This window comes from Heptranchias perlo, chromosome 30 (genome assembly GCF_035084215.1).
Source record: "Heptranchias perlo isolate sHepPer1 chromosome 30, sHepPer1.hap1, whole genome shotgun sequence".
Taxonomy (NCBI): Eukaryota; Metazoa; Chordata; class Chondrichthyes; order Hexanchiformes; family Hexanchidae; genus Heptranchias; species Heptranchias perlo.
In genome coordinates this window covers 32,827,272-32,850,541 of record NC_090354.1, presented here as the reverse complement: position 1 = coordinate 32,850,541, position 23,270 = coordinate 32,827,272, and the positions used below count along the sequence as shown (strand labels likewise).

Here is a 23,270-nt window from a genome sequence, read left to right as displayed (position 1 = left end):
AGCTGGAACCCTGCATTCATATATTCAAACATTCGTACAAACTAAAAGCCTGTTATGTGTAATATTTTTAATACATTAAGAATCTTTTGTCTGGTGCACTTTGCTGCTGATACAAAACGGGAGGGTCCTGAAACAATAGGGAACAACCAAACCAAATCCAGAGGGATTTGGATAGATTGTGGGTTGAGACTGACAAGTGGCAAATGCTTTTTAATGTGAGATACAAGGAGATAAGACTGGAAAAGGGGAATAAGCAGTGGGAATATAAAGAGAATGGTGGCAGACTACAGGATACAACGTGGGAGAGGGATGTGGGGTGTAGGTTGAAGCCATCAGTGCAATGAGCAACAATGCTAAAGAAAGCAAACCAGATATCGTATATCTGGTTCGGTCCCACGGTGTCCAAATAACAGGCAGCTTGCCAGCCCTGGACAGTCAGCCCACAAAGCCCAGGCAACTGGTGTTTGTTTGCATTCAGATTTCATACTTGTTGGTTTGCCCTGTTTGAATTTATGTGGCCTGGAGGTTTGGAAAGGGCAGTTATTCGCACTGTTGCCTCATTGGTGAATAAATCCTAGTCCATAGCACAAAGATGTATATCAGCAGCTTGAGGCATTGAATGGGGACAGGTGCACCTACATGTACTGCGAATACAAAAAGCTTGGACACTCCTGGTGAACAGCCAGAGATAGGGCAGAAGTCTAAAGGGGCAACAGTGAACTTGTATAGAGCACTGGCTCAGTCCCACCTGGAGTACTGTCTACAGTTACAGTCATTATTGCATTGGGCACTTCCTGGCTTTGGAGAGGGCACAGAGGATGGCAACTGAACTGATGCAGTGGATTAAGCATTGAATTCAGAAAATTGGGAATGTTTACATTGGAGTTTTCAAGATCCCAGAGATATTGATAATGAACTGAGGCCTAATTGTGTGGCAAATGCTTAACCGGGGGGCATGGACTGGAGCTCGGAAGAAGCAAGGTCAACAGAAAGTTTCGATTTAACTGCTTCACGTACAAGATGGTAAGCATGTGAAATTAACAGTGGAGGTGAATTGTGTCAGCGAGTTCAAGTGGGATAGTGTTTTGGATAAATGAAGTGATTGAAAGATTTAAGAGATGGAGTATTGTATGCGATTGTTTGAAGTACATGAGAGATGTAATATTATACGCGATTGTTTGAAGGACATGAAAGATTATGATACTGGATTGTTTGAAGGATAGGAGAGATGGAGTAGTATATGGGATTGTTTAAAGGATAGGAGAGATTGATTGTTTGAAATGTGTGACCAGTCAGATGGACTGCCATGGTCTTTTGAGATCCTGTATACTCCCATTGCTCTGTGAACACTTCGTTTGTGCTTACATTTCACGTCCTTATAATTCTGGCACACAGATCAATGAAGAATTTACAATTTCGGTGGTACGTAGGTGTTGAACTAACTTATGGCAATAATTATTGCATTCCAGGGATGCATTAAATAAACATAGAAATTGATTTTTATCCAAATTTTGTTCAACTCTTACTAAGCACACCAAGAGACTTTATTTTGAGTAAAGTGTTTGCGACATGGACATTAACCATTGGATGTGAAATAATGGATAAACCGGCCACAGTATTGTGTATTTAGTTCAACATTTTACAAGATTTGCCATATTACTGCTTCACCGCCACAACCACTGAACTGTTTACCTAGCTAAAATGTTTTAAACCTATGATGAGCTGCTTTTATATTGGGTTATCCTACAGCTGTAAGATTGCTTCTGCTACCTACCTCATGCATCCAGTAGGTTTAATTTGGTGTTGTCACTGACTGCACAAAAGCCATGCATTGGAAGCTGGCGGCACTAGCAATGTGAAACAGCTTTAGAGAAAGATCTAAAAACCGTCAGAATATACATTAGAGTTTTATTTTGCATTGCAAACCTGGGTATGTTTTTTAACACTGGTTCTTTAATAGATAAGGTGTCACAAAGCAAGTAATTCCCTGGCAAGCAGGGAGCCTTTTCAATCTTAAATAAATTGGTTTGACAGAATGCTCTCCTAATGGCATATTACTATGCTTGTGTTCACTTATCAAGTCTTCTTCAGGCTAACTGCTAGCTATCAGTAAAGGACATCTAGTATGCAGAACCAGCTGGGTCACTATCTCTGACAGACATCTGCAATATTTTTTTTAAATGTCCCACTGCTTAAAGAGACTAAAAGAAATTTGCCACATCCTGATGGCTTGCTGGATAAATGTGCAGAGCAGCAGAGTTCTGGGTTCAATCACTGCTCTGCGCAGTTAGTCAATGTCAGATGGGGTAACAGTTGGTGCTGCTATTCTCCCTGACGAGCAGTGGTATATGGGCAGTTGCAGAAGTATTCAATTACCACAGTGTTCAATTACCACAGTGTATTTCATGTATGGCATTTATTTTATGGGAAAGCATTGGGCTGCATTAGTTTTAGAAGTTTCTTTTGGATAGGCCATTGTCTTGTATTAAACTGTTTCCCTGCTAAACATACATAATAGCAAGTCGATGCTGTGTGGTGAGTGTTCTGGGGATTGAATTAGGACCTCCATTTCACTGATTTATCAGAGCTTGGAGTTTTATTAGGAACAAATAAATCCCATAAAATAAATGCCATACATGAAATACACTGTGGTAATTGAATACTTCTGCAACTGCCCATATTCCACTGCTCTTCAGAGGTGTCAGAGAGAATCGTAGCACCAACTGTTACCCCATCTGACATTTCAGTTTAATTTCAAGATCTGCTTAGATGTCCAAACTTTGTGTTTTAATTGAAAACTTTGCTAAATTCTATTCTTTTCAGTAGAAAAACCTCCTGCTTGGATTACACTGTATATTGTGCTGCTTAAAACCTCCTCCTCGGATTACACAGTATATTGTGCTGCTTTTTTTTTTGTTCATGGGATGTGGGCGTCGCTGGCGAGGCCGGCATTTATTGCCCATCCCGAATTGCCCTTGAGAAGGTGGTGGGGAGCCGCCTTCTTGAACCGCTGCAGTCCGTGTGGTGAAGGTTCTCCCACAGTGCTGTTGGGAAGGGAGTTCCAGGATTTTGACCCAGCGGCGATATATTTCCAAGTCTGGATGGTGTGTGACTTGGAGGGGGCCGTGTGGGTGGTGTTGTTCCTATGTGCCTGCTGCCCTTGTCCTTCTAGGTGGTAGAGATCGCAGGTTTGGGAGGTGCTGTCGAAGAAGCCTTGTCGAGTCGCTGCAGTGCATCCTGTGGATGGGCCACAGTGCACCGGTGGTGAAGGGAGGGAATGTTTAGGGTGGTGGATGGGGTGCCAATCAAGCGGGCTGCTTTGTCCTGGATGGTGTCGAGCTTCTTGAGTGTTGTTGGAGCTGCACTCATCCAGGCAAGTGGAGAGTATTCCATCAAACTCCTGACTTGTGCCTTGTAGTTGGTGGAAAGGCTTTGGGGAGTCAGGAGGTGAATCACTCGCCGCAGAATACCCAGCTTCTGACCTGCTCTTGTAGCCACGGTATTTATATGGCTGGTCCAGTTAAATTTCTGGTCAATGGTGACCCCCAGGATGTTGATGGTGGGGGATTCGACGATTGTGATGCCGTTGAATGTCAAGGGGAGGTGGTTAGACTCTCTCTTGTTAGAGATGGTCATTGCCTGGCACTTGTCTGGCTTAAAACCTCCTACTCAGATTACACTGTATATTGTGCTGCTAAAATGTAATCAGTTGAGGGTAAGGAGTATTGCATTTTCAGATTAAATCCTACAAAACTAAATCCATTTTTCAAGCTTACAGAATGCCATGATGTTCCCCTGATTTAATGTTAATAGTTAACAATTAAAAATAGTCACAAAAATTAATTCTTTCTCCTGTGAGGACTCTGCTGTGTAGTGTTTCTTTTTTAAAAAAACCTTGAATGGGAAAATATTCTGTCAAGTTTATACCCGCTTCTTTTTAAACCATGTACTGTCATTGGTGCTGCTTGTATCCATGCATAAATGTTCATATTACTGAGTTGGGTTTTCTAGGTACTTTGAAGATGACGATGAAGATGACAATTCAGCCAACGTCGACTTGCCTTACATCCCTGCAGAAAATTCTCCGACCAGACAGCAGTTCTCCTCTAAAGCTGAGGACTCTGAAGACAGTGAGGAAGACCCTTTGGACGCATACATGGCTGAAGTGGAGGTGATCTTTAACCCCCAAGTTAACTTGTTTTCCTTTTTATTTTGTGCTGATTTAAGATGAAGGATGTTAGTGATGTTGGATGGAACACTTTCCATTTCAGGCACTAAATGTCAACATCAAGCACACCCAGAGATTCTTAAATGCTTTTGCAATCTCCGATTTAAAGGACAGATTCCAACAATGTTCAGCATATCAAGCATCTGCACTTGAAGGATTAGAAAGAGAGTGTAGCCTTTAGGCAAGCCAGAATTCCCCATTAGATTACATAGATGCAGAGTGAAGCTCCTTCTACAGAACCTCAGACTCACCACTTCTGAGTGAGAGTGCTGATTTAAGGTGTGATTCAATGTTAGGCTGCAAATCACACCCCCGGTACCATAGTTTTCAGAACATGGATGTTCCTGTCCGACTGGTAAATGTTACATGTTTTCTGAGTGTGAGCAGGAGCATTTCAAAACATTTTTAAAATAAAACTCTGCTTCAGTTATAATGTGCCCCTCAGGGGTCTCTCACCCAGCTGCATTTCTGAGTCAGATCAGAATCGGACTTTGGATTTAACTGGAGCTGCACCCTTACTCCCAAATTAGGTTCAGTTTTATTCTCTGTGCCTGTACCCACTAGGAGCTGGATCAAGACTGCCTAACCTTATCTCATGCAGAAACCTTACACTTGACAGGCGGTGGAGACTTTCACCCAATCAGTTAGCACTGGATTTGAACCTAGGACCCAGAGGTGAATTCCCACTGGATAAGCCGCTACACCACCCAGTCCCTCTTTGCTCACTTTAACAGGGTTTAAACGTTCCTTCGTTCTATGTTCTTGTTAGATGGGAACTCAGAAATCCAAGTACCCCCTTCTCTCAAATTTTCATTATATTAAAATCTTACTCTTCCACCACCCCCCCACCAACTGCAGTAATACACACTGCTAAACTTGCAATGTATCAAAGATGTCCTAATGCTGCAAAAAATGTTTTAAAAATAATGAGAGCACTAAAATCCCACAGTGTATTTTGTGCCACATCCCACTCTGGGTAAAATTTTCTCAAGATTACATCCTTTATAGTTTTTCAGTGAGTGCTTGATCAGTGTGTTTAATAGTAAAACCAAACCGATTTATGCAACTCCATTTGGCACTCACTTAAAATGTTTAAATGTGTTCTCAAGAAACCAAGGTTTATTTCCTTCTGCTGACTTTGTATAGCATTACCTTTTTACATATCACCGAGGAGGAGAAGACTTTGTGAGCATGGTTATTATTTTGGGTCCTCAGATGTTAGTAGAATTGCCCCTTTAGTTTTAATTTAGTACCTTGAAGTAGGCACAAAAAATGGAATGATGAGTAACAAAGTGGACTAGAGCAAATGGATAGGAAGCTTCTCGGAGGGCAAGGTTGGGAACAGCCTTACAAATCAGCAGTGTCAGTAAAAGTGACCGTGAAGCTGTTGAATTGTTGTTAAAATCTAACTAGTTCACTAATGTCCTTTTTCGGGAAGGAAACCTGCCGTCCTTTCCCGGTGGGCCTATATGTAACTCCGGGCCTATATGTGTCTCCAGTCCCACACCAAAGTGGCTGACTCTTAACTGCCTCTGAAGTGGCATAGCAAGCCTCTTAGTTGTATCACCACCTTCTCAGGGCAAGTGGGGATGGGCAATAAATGCAGGCCTTGCCGGCGATTTCCCACATCCCAAGAATGAATTTTTAAAAAGGTCACATTGTGTTCAGTTTCTCTTTGCTGAGTTAAGTGATCTCAGTTGGCCTCAATATTCCATAGTGTTCTTGCCCGTGATCACTATCCTCCGCTGGAAAGTGTATATGTGTGGAGATGGAGTGAAAACAGGGCAAGGCTGTAATGTTCCCGTGGTTAAATAGCTGCCAACTTAGCATAACCACTTAGATAGGTACCAGGTGGTGACCAACATTCATGGGACTATAACCAACCAAGGAGTGGTTAAGACCTCCTGTGGGGGGGGGGGGGGGGGGGGTGTAGAGGAGAAATTTTGTCAAAATAATTGGGTAACAACAGAAATTTGATACGGGTACAGTTTTGTTCAAGCTGAATAAAACTCATTGATATAACGGTCACATAATGCACCAGATATTTCAGCTCGATAGAGCTGCTCACTGCCAAGGTTATGATTTTCATTGTGTAACCTTGTTTTCTTTTCTAGGACCAGGCAGCAAAAGATATAAAAAGACTCGATGAAAAGGAGTGCGAGAAGAAAAATGCAAAGTAAGAACCATTTCTACTCTTTAAGACTTTAATTTCTCACAAGCTCATTTGTAATTGCATTGTTACAGTAAGCTGCACTTTACGATTCACTTATCAATGTACCTTAGCCTTCTTATTGGAAAAAGTAAAACAAAATAAAAATTAGGGTAACCAAACAATGTTCATAAATACATCTTTCATCTTTAAAAACACAATAGCGGCTAAGGGAGTCTTTTTCTGCACCACAGAAATGGTCATCCGTGGAGTGGGAGGTGCCTGAGATCTGGCTTGTTTTGCCCTCGGAATTTTGAATAGTTTTCTCAAAAGCTTGAAAGAGAAAGAAACCAATAGTGATGCAGGTTAATAAGGCCGTAAAAAAAAAGCAAACCAAGTACTAGGCTTCATTTCTAGAGGGATAGAATTGAAACACAGAAAAGTTATGTTAAACTTGTATAGAATATTGGTTAGACCACACTTGAAGTACTGTGAACAGTTCTGGTCTCCATATTATAAAAAGGATATAAGAGGCATTGGAAAGGGTGCAAAAAAGATTCACAAGGATGATATCAGAACTGAAAGGATATTCTTATCAGGAAAGATTGAAAAGGTTGGGGCTTTTTTCTCTAGAAAATAGACGGCTGAGGGGTGACCTGATTAGAAGTCTTTAAGATAATGAAAGGGCTCGATAGGATAGACAGAGGAAATATTTCCACTTGTGGGTGTTCAAAACTAGAGGTCGGAAATATAAGATAGTCGCTAATAAATCCAATCGGGAATTCAGGAGAAACATCTTTACCCAGACAGTGGTGAGAATGTGAAACTTGCTACCACAAGGAGTAGTTGAGGTGAACAGCATGGATGCATTTAAGGGGAAGCTGGATAAGCACATGGGGAGAAAGGAATAGAAGAGTATCCTGATAGGGTGAGATGAAGAATGGTGGGAGGAGGCTCGTGTGGAGCATAAACACTGGCATAGACCAGTTGGGTCAAATGGCCTGTTTCTGTGCTGTAGACTCCATGTAATTCTATATAAAATAGTTGCATTTTTATGGCACCTCAACTTGTTAAAGTTTCAAAGTATTTTACACAATGTGAGCTAAAATAATGCACGGTTTCCTGTCACCGAGAATAGTGAAACATGAGGAGAGACATAGGTAGTAGTCAGCAGGGGGATACAGGTGATCAACATTGACAAATCTGTTCGAGTTCTTTGGGGATGTAACTGAGTTAGTTGATGAGGTGCACTCAGTAGATTGAATATAAGTCTGAATACTGGAATAACTGTGTCTGCAGTCACGCCCTGCTACTCCTATGGAGCCAGTCCAAGATACTCCTGGTTTCAGGCAGCTGAGACAGGAGGGGGGGCCTGACTTGAGGGTGTCCATCCTGGTGTAGTTTTGCAAAAACACCAACGATAACTCGTGAATCTATTTTACTCTGTAAAATGGGAAATACTTTCAATAAAAAGTGCTTCCTGTAGAAATACTCTGTGTTACTGAGCACCTGTTTTCAATCTTCACATAGGGTCTGCAGAGTGGTGGGATCGCTAGGTGGCAGTTAGTTTATACAGGAGTGTCAGGGTGTGCAGAGTGATGTTTAACTGGGTGGCATGGTGAGTTTATACAAGAGTGTCACATTTTCCTTAGCTTCAAGTTGTCCCAAAGGAAAAGGGTTAGCTCCAGCTCATAGGGGTGGTACCTATTCAGTGAACACAGACCCATACCTGTTTTTCTACAATAGCTTAGTGAGCGGCAAACAGTTTCCCACCTAAGGTATTTTTAGCCCTACGGGTGTTCAGTTATTGATGTACTTTACTGTACTTGGAGTCTCTGGTTTTAGTTCAGTAATCATTTTCACTGGGAATTCATATCTGTGGTGTTTAATAGCAGCTAAGAAAAGGAAGGGATAAGTGGAAAGAATTGAAGAAACATACATGTGGGAATAAGCATAAAATAAAAGGGAAATGAAGGAATAGCCAAGAATAGAAGGAAGAATCTAACTGATTTTGAAATTATGAAGATGTGTAATAGTCCGACTTGGCTATTTTCAATGAGAGAATGCAAGAATTGCATGGATTTTACTGGATAAGCACATTGTCTTTTCATCCATGATTTGAATCTTGCCCAGACATAGCGAATGAGTCTCTTCACTCTAATAACTCTCGAGACCTACATGAAATGAGTTTGTGATAGCCTCAACCCGGGTCCAGCTAGATGCAGGTGTGCAGTAGGTAGCTTCCTGTAAATCCCGGCTGGTGTGCAAAATGGAAATGTCATGCTGGCGCAGTGGAAGAGGTACTCGTTTGGGCTGGGGTCAAGGTGTTGGGATAGACTACAGGGAGTTTTTAACCCTCCACATGACTTAGAAGAGCTTGATGTTGATACTTTTGTGCCAGTTGTCCACCTTGATAGCACAAGTATATGAATTGAAGTAACACGGCTATCTGCGTTAAACCATGTCCATGACGGTTTCAGTGCTTCAAGTAATATATTGTTTATACATCAATATTTTCATATCCCTGTTTTCATAAGTTCTCAATTGCACTGGAACCTTTTAGACATTTTTGTCAAATGTTTGTCTACAGGACCACAGGGAAGTATCCCAAGCCCCATTTACAAGAGTTTTAAAGCCTTTCCTATTATTGTGTGGCTGCTTCCTACAGGTAATTAGCAGCCTTGAGTCTGATCTGTGTTCAGGTTTCCTAAGTTGTCCCAATGTAACGGAGGGCCATTTGTTAAAAATTCCCACGTTTTTCCCCTGTTACATGTAGGTTCAACACTAGAAAAAGGCCTATGATGTTCAGTAAATCCGAATAACCTGAATTCTGCATCATTCTTCCAATCCACTTTGTACACTTTTTAAATTTAAAGACCAACCCAAAAGTGCACTGCTTCAAATTGACCACAGACCCAAGTAAGGATGATCAAAGCATTTGTGTCTCATCCTCATGTGAGCAAGATTCTGACCGTTCCATGGGCTGAAGTCAGAAGGCTAAGGCATATTGAAAAGAGTATTAGACCGAGATCAGTGCTTCAATTTTAGCACGATCTATAAATCGTATCTAACGTTCCCTCGACCCTTTCTTCAGTACTTGTGCTGGTTCTTACTATGCTGCAAGGGTAGTTGAGAATATTGATCTAATCTGTTCAGATATATGATAATAAACGTCGATTGAATATTGACGAGAAGTAGAAAGCACATCAGCTCGAATGTGTTCACTTGAAAGAAGCAACATTGAAGTTGCTAAGAACTGCAGTTGACTCAAAACCATTTACTTGAGCAGCACTTCACAGTTGGATTTGTTGCAATTTGAGTGTAATCATGAAATCCAAGATTATCCCTGTGATCTGCGTCTAACCTTTGCAGCAATAAATGCTATTCAGAAATATTATGTATTATTTATGTAGCATGGCATTGCATTAATTAAATAAAATGTAGCCTGCTAAAGTTATTTCGTAGCCTACTGTTTTTTTTAATATAATTAAAATCGGTTTGTCCCTTAAGAAAGATGCTACACAGAAATGCCCATGTTGTTGGAAAATTTGCTGAACAGAAGAATCATTTTGATATTTGTATTTCCCTGATTTTAGAACAGGAGCAAAATGTGTAAAGATTTTCAAGGAACTAGGAACTTCTGGGTGTATTCACACTGTGATCATTTCATGCTTTGCTGCATTCACGCTGGGTCTGTTGAACACTTGTAGGGAGTTGGTTTTTCCCTTTGTTTTTGCAGGGGTATAAGGGATGACATTGAAGAGGAAGATGACCATGTGAGTTCTTGTGCTGTCTTTCTTGCATATACTGAAAAGAACCTGTTAAGCAAATGATGCAGATTGTTGTATATCCACTGTAGCCTTCAGTCTGGATCAATTCTTGGTATACGGCACGACTCCAAGAAGAGCCAAATTCTACCTTGTGGTGTCTTGAGGTTTTTCCATAAGTCAGACCTACATTATGGAAATGAAAAGCAAAATACTGCGGATGCTGCAAATCTGAAATAAAAACAGAAAATGCTAGTAATACCCAGCAAATCAAAGATACAGAGTTAATGTTTCAGATCGATGACCCTTTGTCAGAGCTGGAAGAAGTCAAAGGTTTAACAGTTTTTCAGCAAGTACAGAGCCAAGCAAAGGGGGGAGGAAGACTGGAACACTTTTTGTTCCAGTCCTACTAGGTCCCCTCCCTCACCTCTTTCCGGTATATTGATGACCGTATCGATGCTGTTTCCTGCTTTCGCCCCGAACTGGATAATTTCATCAACTTTGCTTCCAATTTTCACCCTTCCCTATCCTTCACGAGGTCCATCTCCGACTCTTCCCTTCCTCGACTTCTCTATTTCCATTTCTGGGGATAGGCTGTCAACCAATATCTGCAATAAGCCCACCGACTCCCACAGCTACCTTGATTACACTTCCTCCCACCCTGCTTCCTCTAAGGACACTATTCCCTTCTCCCAGTTTCTCTGTCTCCAACACATCTGTTCTGACGATGCCACCTTCCATACCATATGTCTTCCTTTTTCCTCAACTAAGGATTCCCCTCCATTGTGGTTAACGGCCCTCGACCGTGCCCATCCCATTTCCCGCACTTCTGTCCCACCCCTTCCCCTCCCTCCTAGAACCATTGTAAACAATTTTACAACACCAAGTTATAGTCCAGCAATTTTATTTTAAATTCACAAGCTTTCGGAGGCTTCCTCCTTCCTCAGGTGAACGAAATGAAATCCTCGAATTTCGTTCACCTGAGGAAGGAGGAAGCCTCTGAAAGCTTGTGAATTTAAAATAAAATTGCTGGACTATAACTTGGTGTTGTAAAATTGTTTACAATTGTCAACCCCAGTCCATCACCGGCATCTCCACATCCCAGAACCATGATAGTGTCCCCCTTGTCCTCGCCTTCCACACCAGCCTCCACATTCAACGTATCATCCTCTGCCATTTCCGCCACCTCCAGCGTGATGCCACCACTAAACACATCTTCCCCCTCCACTCTTCCATAACCCCAACACCCGCTCTCCTCCCCACGACATCTTCCCGTGCGAGCGCAGGAGATGCAACACCTGTCCTTTCACCTCCTCCCTTCCCGCCATCCAGGGTCCCAAACACTCCTTCCAGGTGAAACAGCGGTTTGCATGTACTTCTTTCAATTTAGTATACTGTATCCGCTGCTCACGGGCGGTCTCCTCTACATTGGAGAAGCAAATTCGGATTGTGTGATCGCTTTGCTGAACACCTCCACTCAGTCCGCGAGCGTGACCCTGACCTGCCAGTCACTCGCCAGTTTAATTCTCCGTCCCACTCCCACTCTGACCTCTCTGTCCTCAGCCTCTTACACTGTTCCAGTGAAGCTCAACATAAGCTTGAGGAACAGCACCTCCTCTTTCGTTTAGGCACTTTATAACCTTCTGGACTCAACAGTAATTTCAGTAACTTCATAGAATCATAGAAAGTTATGGCACAGAAGGAGGCTATTCGGCTCATCATGTCTGTGATGGCTGACAAAGAGCTTATCCAGCTTAATCCCACTTTCCAGCACTTGGTCCGTAGCCCTGTAGGTTACAGCCTTCAGGCGCACGTTCAAGTACTTTTTAAATGAGTTGAGGGTTCCTGCCTCTACCACCCTTTCAGGCAATGAGTTCCAGACCCCCACCACCCTCTGGGTGAAAAGAAATTTTCCTCAGCTCCCTTCTAATCCTTCTGCCAATTACTTTAAATCTATGCCCCCTGGTCACTGACCCCTCTGCTAAGGGAAATAGGTCCTCCCTATCCACTCTATTGAGTCCTGTCATAATATTAGATACCTCAATTAAATCTCCCCTCAGCCCCCTTTGTTCCAGAGAAGACAACCCCAGCCTATCCAATCTTTCCTCAGAGCTAAAATTCTCGATCTGGCAACATCCTCGTAAATCTCCTCTGTACCCTCTCTAGTACAATCACATCTTTCCTGTAATGTGGTGACCAGAACTGCACGCAGTACTCAAGCTGTGGCCTAACCAATGTTTTATACAGTTCTAGCTTTACCTTCCTGCTCTTATATTCTGTGCCTTGACTAATAAAGGAAAGAATCCCATATGTCTTTTTAACCACCTTATCCACCTGTCCTGCTACCTTCAGGGATCTGTGGGCATGCACTCCAAGGTCACCTTTGTTCCTCTACACCTCTCAGTATCCTCCCATTTATTGTCTACTCCCTTGCCTTGTTTGCTCTCCCCAAATGCATTTCCTCACACTTATGTGGTTTGAATTCCATTTGCCACTTTTCTGCCCACCTGACCAGTCCATTGATATCTTCCTGCTGTCTATAGCTTTCCTCCTCACCATCAACCACACGGACAATTTTTGTATCATCTGCAAACTTCTTGATCAAGCCCCCCACATTCAAGTCCAAATCATCATATATACCACAAAAAGCAAGGGACCTACTACGGGGCCCGCGGAACCCCACTGGAAACAGTCTTCCAGTCGCAAAAACTCCCGGCAACCATTACCCTTTGCTTCCTGCCACTGAGCCAATTTTGGATCCAACTTGCCACTTTCCCTTGAATCCCGTGGGCTTTTACTTTTTTGACCAGTCTGACATGTGGGACTTGTCAAAAGCCTTGCTAAAATCCATGTACGCTACATCAAATGCACTACCCTCATCGACCCTCTTTGTTACCTCCTCAAAAAATTAAATTAAATTAATCAGACACGACCTTCCCTTAACAAATTCATGCTGACTGTCCTTGATTAACCTGTGATGATTAAATGACGATTTATGCAGATCATAACCACTGCTCCCATTTTTTCATACAGCAGGTGCTGGTAATGGTTCTGCTGTTGCCATTTACAGCTCCTCTAGACCATCTTTTATTTCTTTACTTGCCTTGCACCATCATCCCTTTTGCCATTTAATCACTCCTGCCCACCACCGTATCAGAGACCTTTCCTTTTGTTCTTTCCTTCCCCCTGCCTGCCTCTGTACTTGCTGAAAAACTGTTAAACCTTTAATTTCTTCCAGTTCTGATGAAAGGTCATCGACCTGAAACGTTAACTTTCTTTCTCCACAGATGCCACCTGACTTGCTGAGTATTACAGCATTTTCTGTTCTTATTATGGAAGTGAATTCTGCTTTCCTGCTCTGTCTGGATGATTTTTGCAGGATTAATGCTGTGCAGCAGGAACTCCTAGTGGGGGGCAGGGTCCAGAATCCAGTGTCCAGTTGCTAATGGTGCCCTAAATCGACAACCCCAGCAGAGTTTGCCCGTGGTTCAGATGATTGTCACAATGCCCTGCAACAGCTGTGGTTGTCGCTGTACCATCTCCCCTTGCCAGATGTTTTGACTGGGTTTTCACTTGTCATAGGACTTTATTGACTTATGAAAAATGCTCAACATATCAACTTAGAACCGTATCAGTGACTTGGTGCTAACTCGAGGCTGCAGTGTAAGAATTCTCTGTTTAAATGGCTGAAATTTTTTTGTGGTAATTCAGAACTCCAACAAATTTATTTACAAAAGTAGTGTTCTTAGTGATTTTTGTTTCATTTTAGCAACACCCACTGTTTTCAAAGAGTAAAAAGAATGTGAGCTAACCTAAACTATTTCCCTCGTATCTTGAAGGGTTTTGTTAATGCAAGTTCTTTGCATTTTTCCCCTGTCTGCTACTTCTCAAGTTTACCGAATAAACGGTAGATCTCTGTGTTAATGGACGTTTATCTTGATTTGCCTTCTGGTGATCTATTTAACTGTAGATGGAGCTAGGTCAAGAGGTACACTTGATTCGTGCTGAATATAATTTCTAAGATCATATTTTTGGCACAGGCCCTGTGATGTTTTTAATCAAAAATTCTCAAAGGGCAGGAGTGATGGGAATTCTTCCTGATTGACTGGAGCTTTGAGAGCGGGGGTGGGGGAGGGAGAGACGGGGGAGGGGGAGGGAGAGACGGGGGGGGGGGCGGGGGGAGGGAGAGACGGGGGGGGGGCGGGGGGAGGGAGAGACGGGGGGGGGCGGGGGGAGGGAGAGACGGGGGCGGGGGGAGGGAGAGACGGGGGCGGGGGGAGGGAGAGACGGGGGCGGGGGGAGGGAGAGACGGGGGCGGGGGGAGGGAGAGACGGGGGCGGGGGGAGGGAGAGACGGGGGCGGGGGGAGGGGGAGGGAGAGACGGGGGGCGGGGGGGCGGGGGGAGGGAGAGACGGGGGGAGGGGGGAGGGAGAGACGGGGGCGGGGGGAGGGAGAGACGGGGGCGGGGGGAGGGAGAGACGGGACGGGGGGGAGGGAGAGAGGGGGACGGGGACAGGGAGAGAGGGGGACGGGGGGAGGGAGAGAGGGGGACGGGGGGGAGGGAGAGAGGGGGACGGGGGGGAGGGAGACGGGAGGACGGGGAGGGGGAGGGAGGGAGGGGGGAGGGGAGGGAGGTGAGGGGGACTGGGGAGGGGGCGGGGGGAAGGAGGGGGAGGGGGCGGGGGAGAGAGAGGGGAGAGGGCGGGGGGTGGGGGGGGTGGAGAGAGAGGGGTGGGGGGGGTGGAGAGAGAGGGGTGGGGGGGTGGAGAGAGAGGGGTGGGGGGGTGGAGAGAGAGGGGTGGGGGGGTGGAGAGAGAGGGGTGGGAGAGAGGGGGGGGGTGGAGAGAGGGGGGGGGTGGAGAGAGGGGGGGGTGGAGAGAGAGGGGTGGGGTGGGGGGGTGGAGAGAGAGGGGTGGGGTGGGGGGGGGGGTGGAGCGAGGGGTGGGGGGGGTGGAGCGAGGGGTGGGGGGTGGAGAGAGGGGGCGGGGGTAGGGGTTGCGGGGGAGAGGGGTGTGGGGGGAGGGCGGGGGGGAGAGAAGTGGGTAGAGATGGGGGGAGGGGGACGGGGGTAGAGATGATGGGGGGATGGGGACGGGGGAGAGGGGATGGGACGGGGGTAGAGGAGGGTGTGGGGGGAGAGAGGGGGACGGAGGGGGAGGAGGAGGTGGGGGGGAGAGAGGGTGACGGGGGGAGGAAGAGGAGCAAGGGGAGAGTTGGGGGTGGGGAGAGAGGGGGATTGGGGGATGGTATTGTGGGGGAGAGAGGGGGTGGGGGACGGGGAAGAGAGCGGAGGTGGGGAGAGGGGGGGGACAGGAGAAAGGGGGGGTTTGATGGGTGGTGTGTTGTGGGGTTTGTGTTGTGGGGGAGGGCGGGTGTGGGTTGTGGTGGGGGGGGGGAGAGGTGGGTGTAGTTTGGGGGGGGAGGAGAGGTGGGTGTGGTTTCGGGGGGGAGGAGAGGTGGGTCTGGTGTGGGGGGGGTGGAGAGGTGGGTGTGGTGTGGGGGGGGAGAGAGAAAGAGAGAGAGAGAGACGGATGGTGTTGGGGGTGGGGGTGGGGGGAGAGACAATCTGGGGGGATGGGGGAGGCTGAATGGGACTGGGGGGTGGGAAACAGAGAAAGGGACTGACTGGACTGGAGTTGGGAGAGAGAGAGACTGGACAGGAGGGAGGGAAAGAGAGAGGCACATGAAGAAGTGTCTGAGAAATGTGAGTGAAGTAAGAGAGGGAGACAGAGAGATGGGTGTGGAGGGAGGAGCGATAAATATGCTGAGGGAAAGGGGCAGGGAGAAGTTGAGATGAAGGTGGGACGATATGGAGATAGGCTTATGTAGGAAAGAAGGGGAGAGTGTAGCTGAAGTGAAAGGGGGAGTCGGGAACAATTAAACAAAATAAAGGTAAAAGAAAAAATGTGAAATAAAAGGAGAAAATGCTGGAAGGTCCAGCATCGTCTGAAACAGACAGGTTAATGTTCCAGGAGGAGCCCTTTGTCAGAACTGACGGTGATTTAAGTTACCACAAAACGTTACTTTCTATGACTCCCATTTCCCAAAAATTGACCTTGACACAATTACAGCCCTAATAATTAGGATAAGTATAAACTAATATAATTGTTTGGGTTTTATTATAAACCAAATGAGATTTGTCATGTGTTGCGTTTTTACAGCTTATTGAATAGCTGCAAGGTACATCTCGAGTTCATTGTTTCACAAACCTGTTAATTGCAATGCTGTCAGAACTTAGGTTCTGTGTTAAGTTTCCAGTGTTTTTTTAGCTGAGCAGCATTGTTGATACAGTAGTTGATTTCTAGGTGTTTTTACATTGGCCTTTTTAGCTCGGATCATGGGAGAGTGACGCCTGTCAGCATCCTGAAAGAGTGGGTGTATGGTCTGTCACCGAGACCGTGTGAATGCAGGGAACTGACACAACGATGCTGCTCCCTGTGACCCGAACTAAACAAGCTCCTTGTGTTCTTGCATTCCACCCTGCTGCATACATGCAATAATTTGCTGATCCCCAAATTGACATAGGAGGAAGGAGGGGAGGGAGGGCGAACACAATGCTAGCCAGTGCAAAAACTAGAAGAAGCAGATAGCCAGGAGGGGATTGAAGTAGAGAGAAGATGGAAGCAAGGGTCATGAGCAATAAAATGCCTGAAAAGATGTCTTTAAAAGGAGAATGGGAGAAACTAATTAATAGTGTGGATGAGAACGAATTGCAGGAAAAAGAGAGTTCAAAACTACACAAACAACAAAAGGAAGGAAAGTACGCACAGAGCGTACACACGATCACGTAAGCATTAAGAGGAAGGTTGTGTGTGTGTGTGCGCGTGTGTTCTGCATTTAGAAAGCACAGGTTGATCGTTTTGTTACGCACAATTCATGAAAAATCTTCCCCTCAATAATCAACGAACTTGGCCTTTCAGTGCGAGTCCCCTTTCAAATTCCTTTTGCCCTGTTTATAGTTTTTTTTTCTTTGTTGGATATTCTCAATCAAATTGATCCATTTAATGAATACTGCTTGAAAGTATTGAATTTTCTCGGGGATTGATGTAGATATGGGAAGCGTTCAGTGTACTGAGCAGACGCTACGTTCTCTCTCCAGTTTGACTTGTGGATTACGTTTATGTGCAGGAAGCCTATTTTCGGTACATGGCTGAAAACCCTAATGCCGGTGTGGTTCAGGAGGAGGAGGATGATATCGAATATGACAGTGATGGCAATCCTATACCTCCACAAAAGAAAGTGATTGATCCATTACCTCCTATTGACCACTCGGAGGTAAGCAGCGATCTGAACAGGTTCCAAGCTCTGCAGTGTCTGGCCATTGGGTCTTCTTAAATATGAGCCTTTCGGATTGGGGACTCTGCTGTATATGCTGTTTAATTGTACTCTGCTGATAGGGTAGCTTGAACCTCGGGTTTCTCCCGGATAGTTTAACTCGTCCCAATGGATTGTTTATAGCTGGGCACGAGGAAATGTGACTGTGGGGAGGGACAGCTAGTCTCACAGTGCGTCTCCTGGTGAGATGACCAGGGGGTGCCATTTGTTGTCCATGTAAATCTCTGTGGGTTTGCCTGCCTTGTGGCTCTACCTATATTAAGACCCGGTCTTTCTGACAAAGAGGTTGGGGGGTGGGGGGGGAAGAGAAAAATTTACTTTTTTTTTGAAAGGGAGTGTTTTCCACATCCATTCGCCTTTTATAGAGCATTGTTAGTATTGAATTATGAGTCGTTTTGTGTTATTGCATCCACTGAGAACTGAATTGAGATTGCCCAAACTCACTAAGTCTTAAACATATGTTCAAGAGTAGAGTCTTAAATAGGGACTGAACTCATCCCAGCATCCAGCGGTGAAAGCTCAGTGCTGTAACTAGCTATCCAGTCCTTGATGCATATATATTTGTTTTAAAACATATTTGGATTTGGAGGGTTTTGCTTCAGACAGTGTAATAAAGATGTCTTCTGAGAATGCTCAATCTTGCTGACCTTCCATAGGGCTTCCAGTAATTTGAAGAATCTGAGCCCTTTCCCAATGTAGGGAATGTGTAAAATCATTGAACATTATTATAGAACTGCATGCCATCAAGGGAAGAGAAGCAAACAATTTTTACAGAAGATAAATATATCTCTGATTTTGGTCATTCTTTTTTAATATGCTGTTGAAATGAGCCTGTTGGGGCCAGCATTGTTGAAGCCTGCCTCATAACATATGAATTCTTTTAGATCGAGTACCAGCCATTTGAGAAGAATTTCTACATTGAACATGAAGAATTGGCGAAACTTTCACTCATACCATCAGCTGAACTCCGGCAGAAGCTGAACTTGAGAGTAAGTTTAGAATTTCCTCTACTAATACTCTGCTTTATAATGTTGACAGGCAGTTGGTGAAATTCAGCAGTGAGTTTTTTATTGAAAATTTCAGCTAGGTCTCCCTAGAGAATTGATTGCCTAATCTTAAAACTCGAGTAGCAGTTTGGGCGATGCTAATCAAACTGCTGAAAGTTTGTTTGCTCTGACCAGTTTACAACCTCATCTGAATGATCATGTTGTGCAAAGGACCTGTTAACATGCAGTGAAATGAAAGCTGCCATCAGTGCATTTCAGATCCTGCGTTTCGATCATGAGCCTTCTGGTTGTATTTCACCACCAGGAACGATGCTTCTGGTGAAACCGAACTTGCCAAGCAGATTAAACCTCCCCACAATCTCCACCTGTAATAAAGAGCAATGCAAGCTGGAGTATTTGAAAGAGGCAGTCCATCTCCAGCTTCAGATTATATTGCTGTACGAATCCAACTTAGTTGTCACAGCTTGACGTCATTCCTACTCCTGTTTTACAACGCATTCCACTCTGGGTTTAATGAAACCCAATCTTAGTTTCTTTTGGTAACATTCTCCTTGTGTGTGTCATGAAGAGGGATGTCAATGCTGAAGAATTGGAGCATTTTCTATGTTCAGGCAACCGATGCCTGTGTCAAGCGCTCCGAGGTCAGGTATAACATGGTTAGATTCTTCCTGAAGGTCAGCTGTAGTTTAGAAACCTGCTCAGGTTGATATAAAAAAAAATCTTATCACCATTAATTGGACACTTTGAACAAATGAACTCTTCAAAAAACAGATTTAGTTTTTTAACAAGATAAAGTTGATTACGAGCCGAAAAAGTTGGCTATTTGATGGGGTGCAGTTCCACACTCCAGTACACTACCCAATTGCCCATTCTTCATGTGAGTCTTGACAGTGAGTGTTGAAACAGCACCCTCATGGCTATGGTACTGGACTAGCAACCCAGAGGTCATGAGTTCAAATCCCACCATGGCAAGTTGTGAAACTGAATTCAGTAAATCTGGCACCAGAACTCTGCTCTATTGTCATAAAAATGCAACTAGTTCATTAACATCCAAGGAATCTGACCCATGTGTGACTCTAGGCTTACACTATGTGGTTGTTTCTTAATGCCCTCAGGGCAGCTAGACATTGCCTTGCCAGTGTCACCCACGTCCCAAGAACAAATATGCAAAATTTAGTTATGGAGGCATCACCCCTGAGCCCAGTCCTGTCCTCACCTGTTGATTGCACGTGTGCAGACAGGAGCCATTGGATTGTGATCAGTGGTGGGAACCCTGGGCTGATTTTCTTCCCCTCCCTAACCCAAGAAAGCCGAGGGCCAGCTGAAATCTGTTGTCTCAGCACAGACCAGGGATTGAATTTTGACTCAACTGCTCACTTGGCCCATCAGTTACCTTTTTTATTTTTGAATTGTTACAGTACCATTCTGATTTGATTTCAAATGATGGTTTGTGTCTGGAAAGCTGGCCACCAAACTGAATGTGTTGTTCTTCAACTACTGCGAGCTCATTGCCCGCTCATGTCCTGTTTTTAGATGCCTTCTATTGGCAGAAATAGTGTCTCAAACTTCGGAAGGTCATACTACCAGTTATGGCAGTATTCCAGCGACATGACTGACTTGGTGTTGGGTATGAGCACCAGTGTAGTAGAAGAGAGAATAAATAGAGCACATTATGGAAATGGTCCAGTGTGGAAAGGGAAGTGAGCACTCTGTGTGGTTTGATTTTTCTGTTTCAGAAGCACTTTCCAATTTAACGAGAGCTCTCAATCCTGATTAGCAGACCCTGTCAGCACAGTGCTGTTCAGTTTATGTTGATATGAAGTGGTTTTGGCTGTCACCTAATTCAGGTGTAAAGTCACCTGAGATGTATTTGGACACGGTGCGAGAGACCACCATCAGGTGTGTTCAGGCTTCGCACTCGCTGCAGTATAACTGCACCACAGTGTGGAACCCATGTTTGAATCTTTTAAAACGTAATTAATATTGTTAGCAGAGAGATGATGGCTCTGCCTGTATAACTCAGGTCTGGCCTATGTCGCTCTGTGTAGGGTCCTGTTTGCAGTAATACCTTTACAATGCTAATTAATTGCATTGAATGTTGTTTGTCTTTTTTTGCTGTAATTGCTATTTCAATTTTTGGGTGTACAATTGTTACAGCTTATGTAAATGTAACGTGATCACAAAAATCTAAATGAGGGAAAAGTCAACAAGATTTAAAGAAAAGTTTTATTTGCTTTAATATAGTTTACATTAATTTGTTTACAATAGAAGGTAATTTTGAGCAGCGTTTAAAATAATGAATGGGGCGTCTCCCTCCGCAGGTCTCCGGTGCTGACCCTCCCAAACCTTGCAGCAGCTTTGCTCACTTCGGCTTTGATGAGCAGCTAATGCACCAGATCCGAAAATCGGAATACACACAGCCAACACCGATACAGTGCCAGGTAAGGGTGGGCTTTTCACGCACATCATCCTCCTTCCGTGCAGGACTGCAGAAATATCTCAGCTTACAAATACTATAGACTGCTCTCATTTCCATTTTCATATTGGTAGTTACATTTATCTTATTAATCAGGTCTCGGAGACCTTAAGGACAAAAATGAAGTGAAGCATCAGGTGGGTTGATGAGATACAAGCATTGCGTGACCATTGGGATGTCTTGTTGAAGTTGTACAAGACATTAGTAAGGCCACACTTGGAATACTGTGTACAGTTCTGGTCACCCTATTATAGAAAGGATATTATTAAACTAGAAAGAGTGCAGAAAAGATTTACTAGGATGCTACCGGGACTTGATGGTTTGACTTATAGGGAGAGGTTGGATAGACTGAGACTTTTTTCCCTGGAGAGTAGGAGGTTTAGGGGTGATCTTACAGAAGTCTATAAAATAATGAGGGGCATAGATAAGGTAGACAGTAAAAATCTTTTCCCAAAGGTAGGGGAGTCGATAACGAGGGGGCATAGATTTAAGGTGAGAGGGAAGAGATACAAAAGGGTCCAGAGGGGCAATTTTTTCACTCAAAGGGTGGTGAGTGTCTGGAACGAGCTGCCAGAGGCAGTAGTAGAGGCGGGTACAATTTTGTCTTTTAAAAAGCATTTGGACAGTTACATGGGTAAGATGGGTATAGAGGGATATGGGCCAAGTGCAGGCAATTGGGACTAGCTTAGTGGTATAAACTGTGCGACATGGACATGTTGGGCCGAAGGGCCTGTTTCCATGTTGTAAACGTCTATGATTCTATGACCTAGTTGGAGCAGCTTTGGGAAAAGCATGGACTTTGGATGCAGGGGCTGAAGATTTCACCTTGCTGGGTCTTGGTGTGGCTAAGAGATTTTCCTGAGAACCAAGAACATTTGACTGGCTTTTAGTTAATTCTGCTTATTGATATATCATTTGCACTTTAACAAAATAAATAAATCACTATTTCATGTTAATAGTATAGTGATGTCAATACTGTTGACCGGAGGTCACCAGTTACAGTTATTGGCTTAGTACAAAGAGGAGACGAGTCAATTCTCTCTTAATTCTCAATTCGCTTTATTGACGTTGTTAGATCATGTACATATAGCTTATACGTCTGGTTAGATATAGGCATGCAGTTTACAGCAGGTTATATAGTTTTATACCCAAACTAGGATTTAAACGCACACCCACTAGGTTTCTCTGACACTCCCTGAGTGGTCACAGAATAGAAAGGATATTATATTACCCAGAAAGGAGAGCTGACGCTGGCCAGGCGTTCCGTTCTCTCTCTCTTGCCGTCGTCTCCACGTCCCTGACGTAGGGTCTTCCACTTCCGCGATGGTTAGTCTCCGGAGTCTCGCACACTCTGGCACCAAGCCTGCAATTCTTCATTCTTATTCCCAAGTCTTAACTCTTCAAGTGGTGTTGTCTTTCTCCTGTTGGCTTAGATTTGCTCGAGTGGTCGGTGTCATCCCCTGATTGGCTCTGTTCCAAGGGGTTAGGTAGCATCACCTCATTACTCCTTTTCTAAATAAGGACTGGAGTCTCATCACATCTCCTTTGTCTCTTAGAAGCGTAGCTAATTCAAACCGGGCCAGCCCAGACCAGACCAGTGACTGAACTCCAGGTCACTTCAGTTCAAAAGTTACTTTTGCCTGAGTGTTAGCAATTCGGAATAAACTCAGTAGTTTTTTTGCAGCCCCTGGCCAACAATACCTAATTTTCTTATTCCATCAAGCTGTTTAAAAGAAAAACTTTGCTAAACATTAAGCTCAAACCAAGTTCATTGACGGAATCCCACCATACAACTCGTGTTCTCCTGGTCTGCTCTCCAGGATGACATTACATCTTAGCAGCCTCATTCAGATTGACCTCGTTGATGACTGTATGGACTCTACCAATCGGTGCCAGTCAGCGTCTAGTCCTACACTCCTGCTTGGACTCCATTGATCCTCATTGAGGCTGACTAATGCCATCTGTTCATGAGCTCCACTTCAACTTACCAATCAGCTCCGGTGAAATTTTAACTGGAAGCACCCACTGGTACTATGTAGCACCAGTGATGCTTCACTCTGTCCAAGGCATTAGGAGCACTCTGGACGATTAGTGGTTTCAATTCACCATGTATAATCTGGGAGCTTTATCGATGCCAGCCAGCACCATGGGTCCCTGAAGCTGCTGCTTCCTAGAGTTGGGGTGCCAAGCACCCAGGGAAGCGGGGCGGCTTGCTCAGGCAATCTGTTTGCCACCCCAACTTCCTGAGGATCTTTAGGCCCCTCCTCCTCCTCCTTTTCATTTCCTGATTCTGTTGGAATGTATAAAG

The 23,270-nt window shown here is 44.5% G+C and overlaps 1 protein-coding gene across 3 annotated transcripts in view; it reads left to right on the top strand.

Moving 5' to 3' along the window:
• Positions 1 to 23,270, top strand: part of ddx42 (DEAD (Asp-Glu-Ala-Asp) box helicase 42) — a 68,279-nt gene that overhangs the window by 4,181 nt on the left and 40,828 nt on the right. For 2 of the 3 annotated variants that reach the window (XM_067969134.1, XM_067969132.1), the window contains exons 3-8: positions 4,012 to 4,171; positions 6,343 to 6,404; positions 10,117 to 10,153; positions 17,273 to 17,419; positions 18,364 to 18,468; positions 20,808 to 20,927. In XM_067969134.1, coding sequence (XP_067825235.1) covers positions 4,012 to 4,171; positions 6,343 to 6,404; positions 10,117 to 10,153; positions 17,273 to 17,419; positions 18,364 to 18,468; positions 20,808 to 20,927 — 631 coding nt within the window. Of the gene's footprint in view, positions 1 to 4,011; positions 4,172 to 6,340; positions 6,405 to 10,116; positions 10,154 to 17,272; positions 17,420 to 18,363; positions 18,469 to 20,807; positions 20,928 to 23,270 lie in introns of those variants that run through there. The other variant, XM_067969135.1, reaches the window with a different exon arrangement.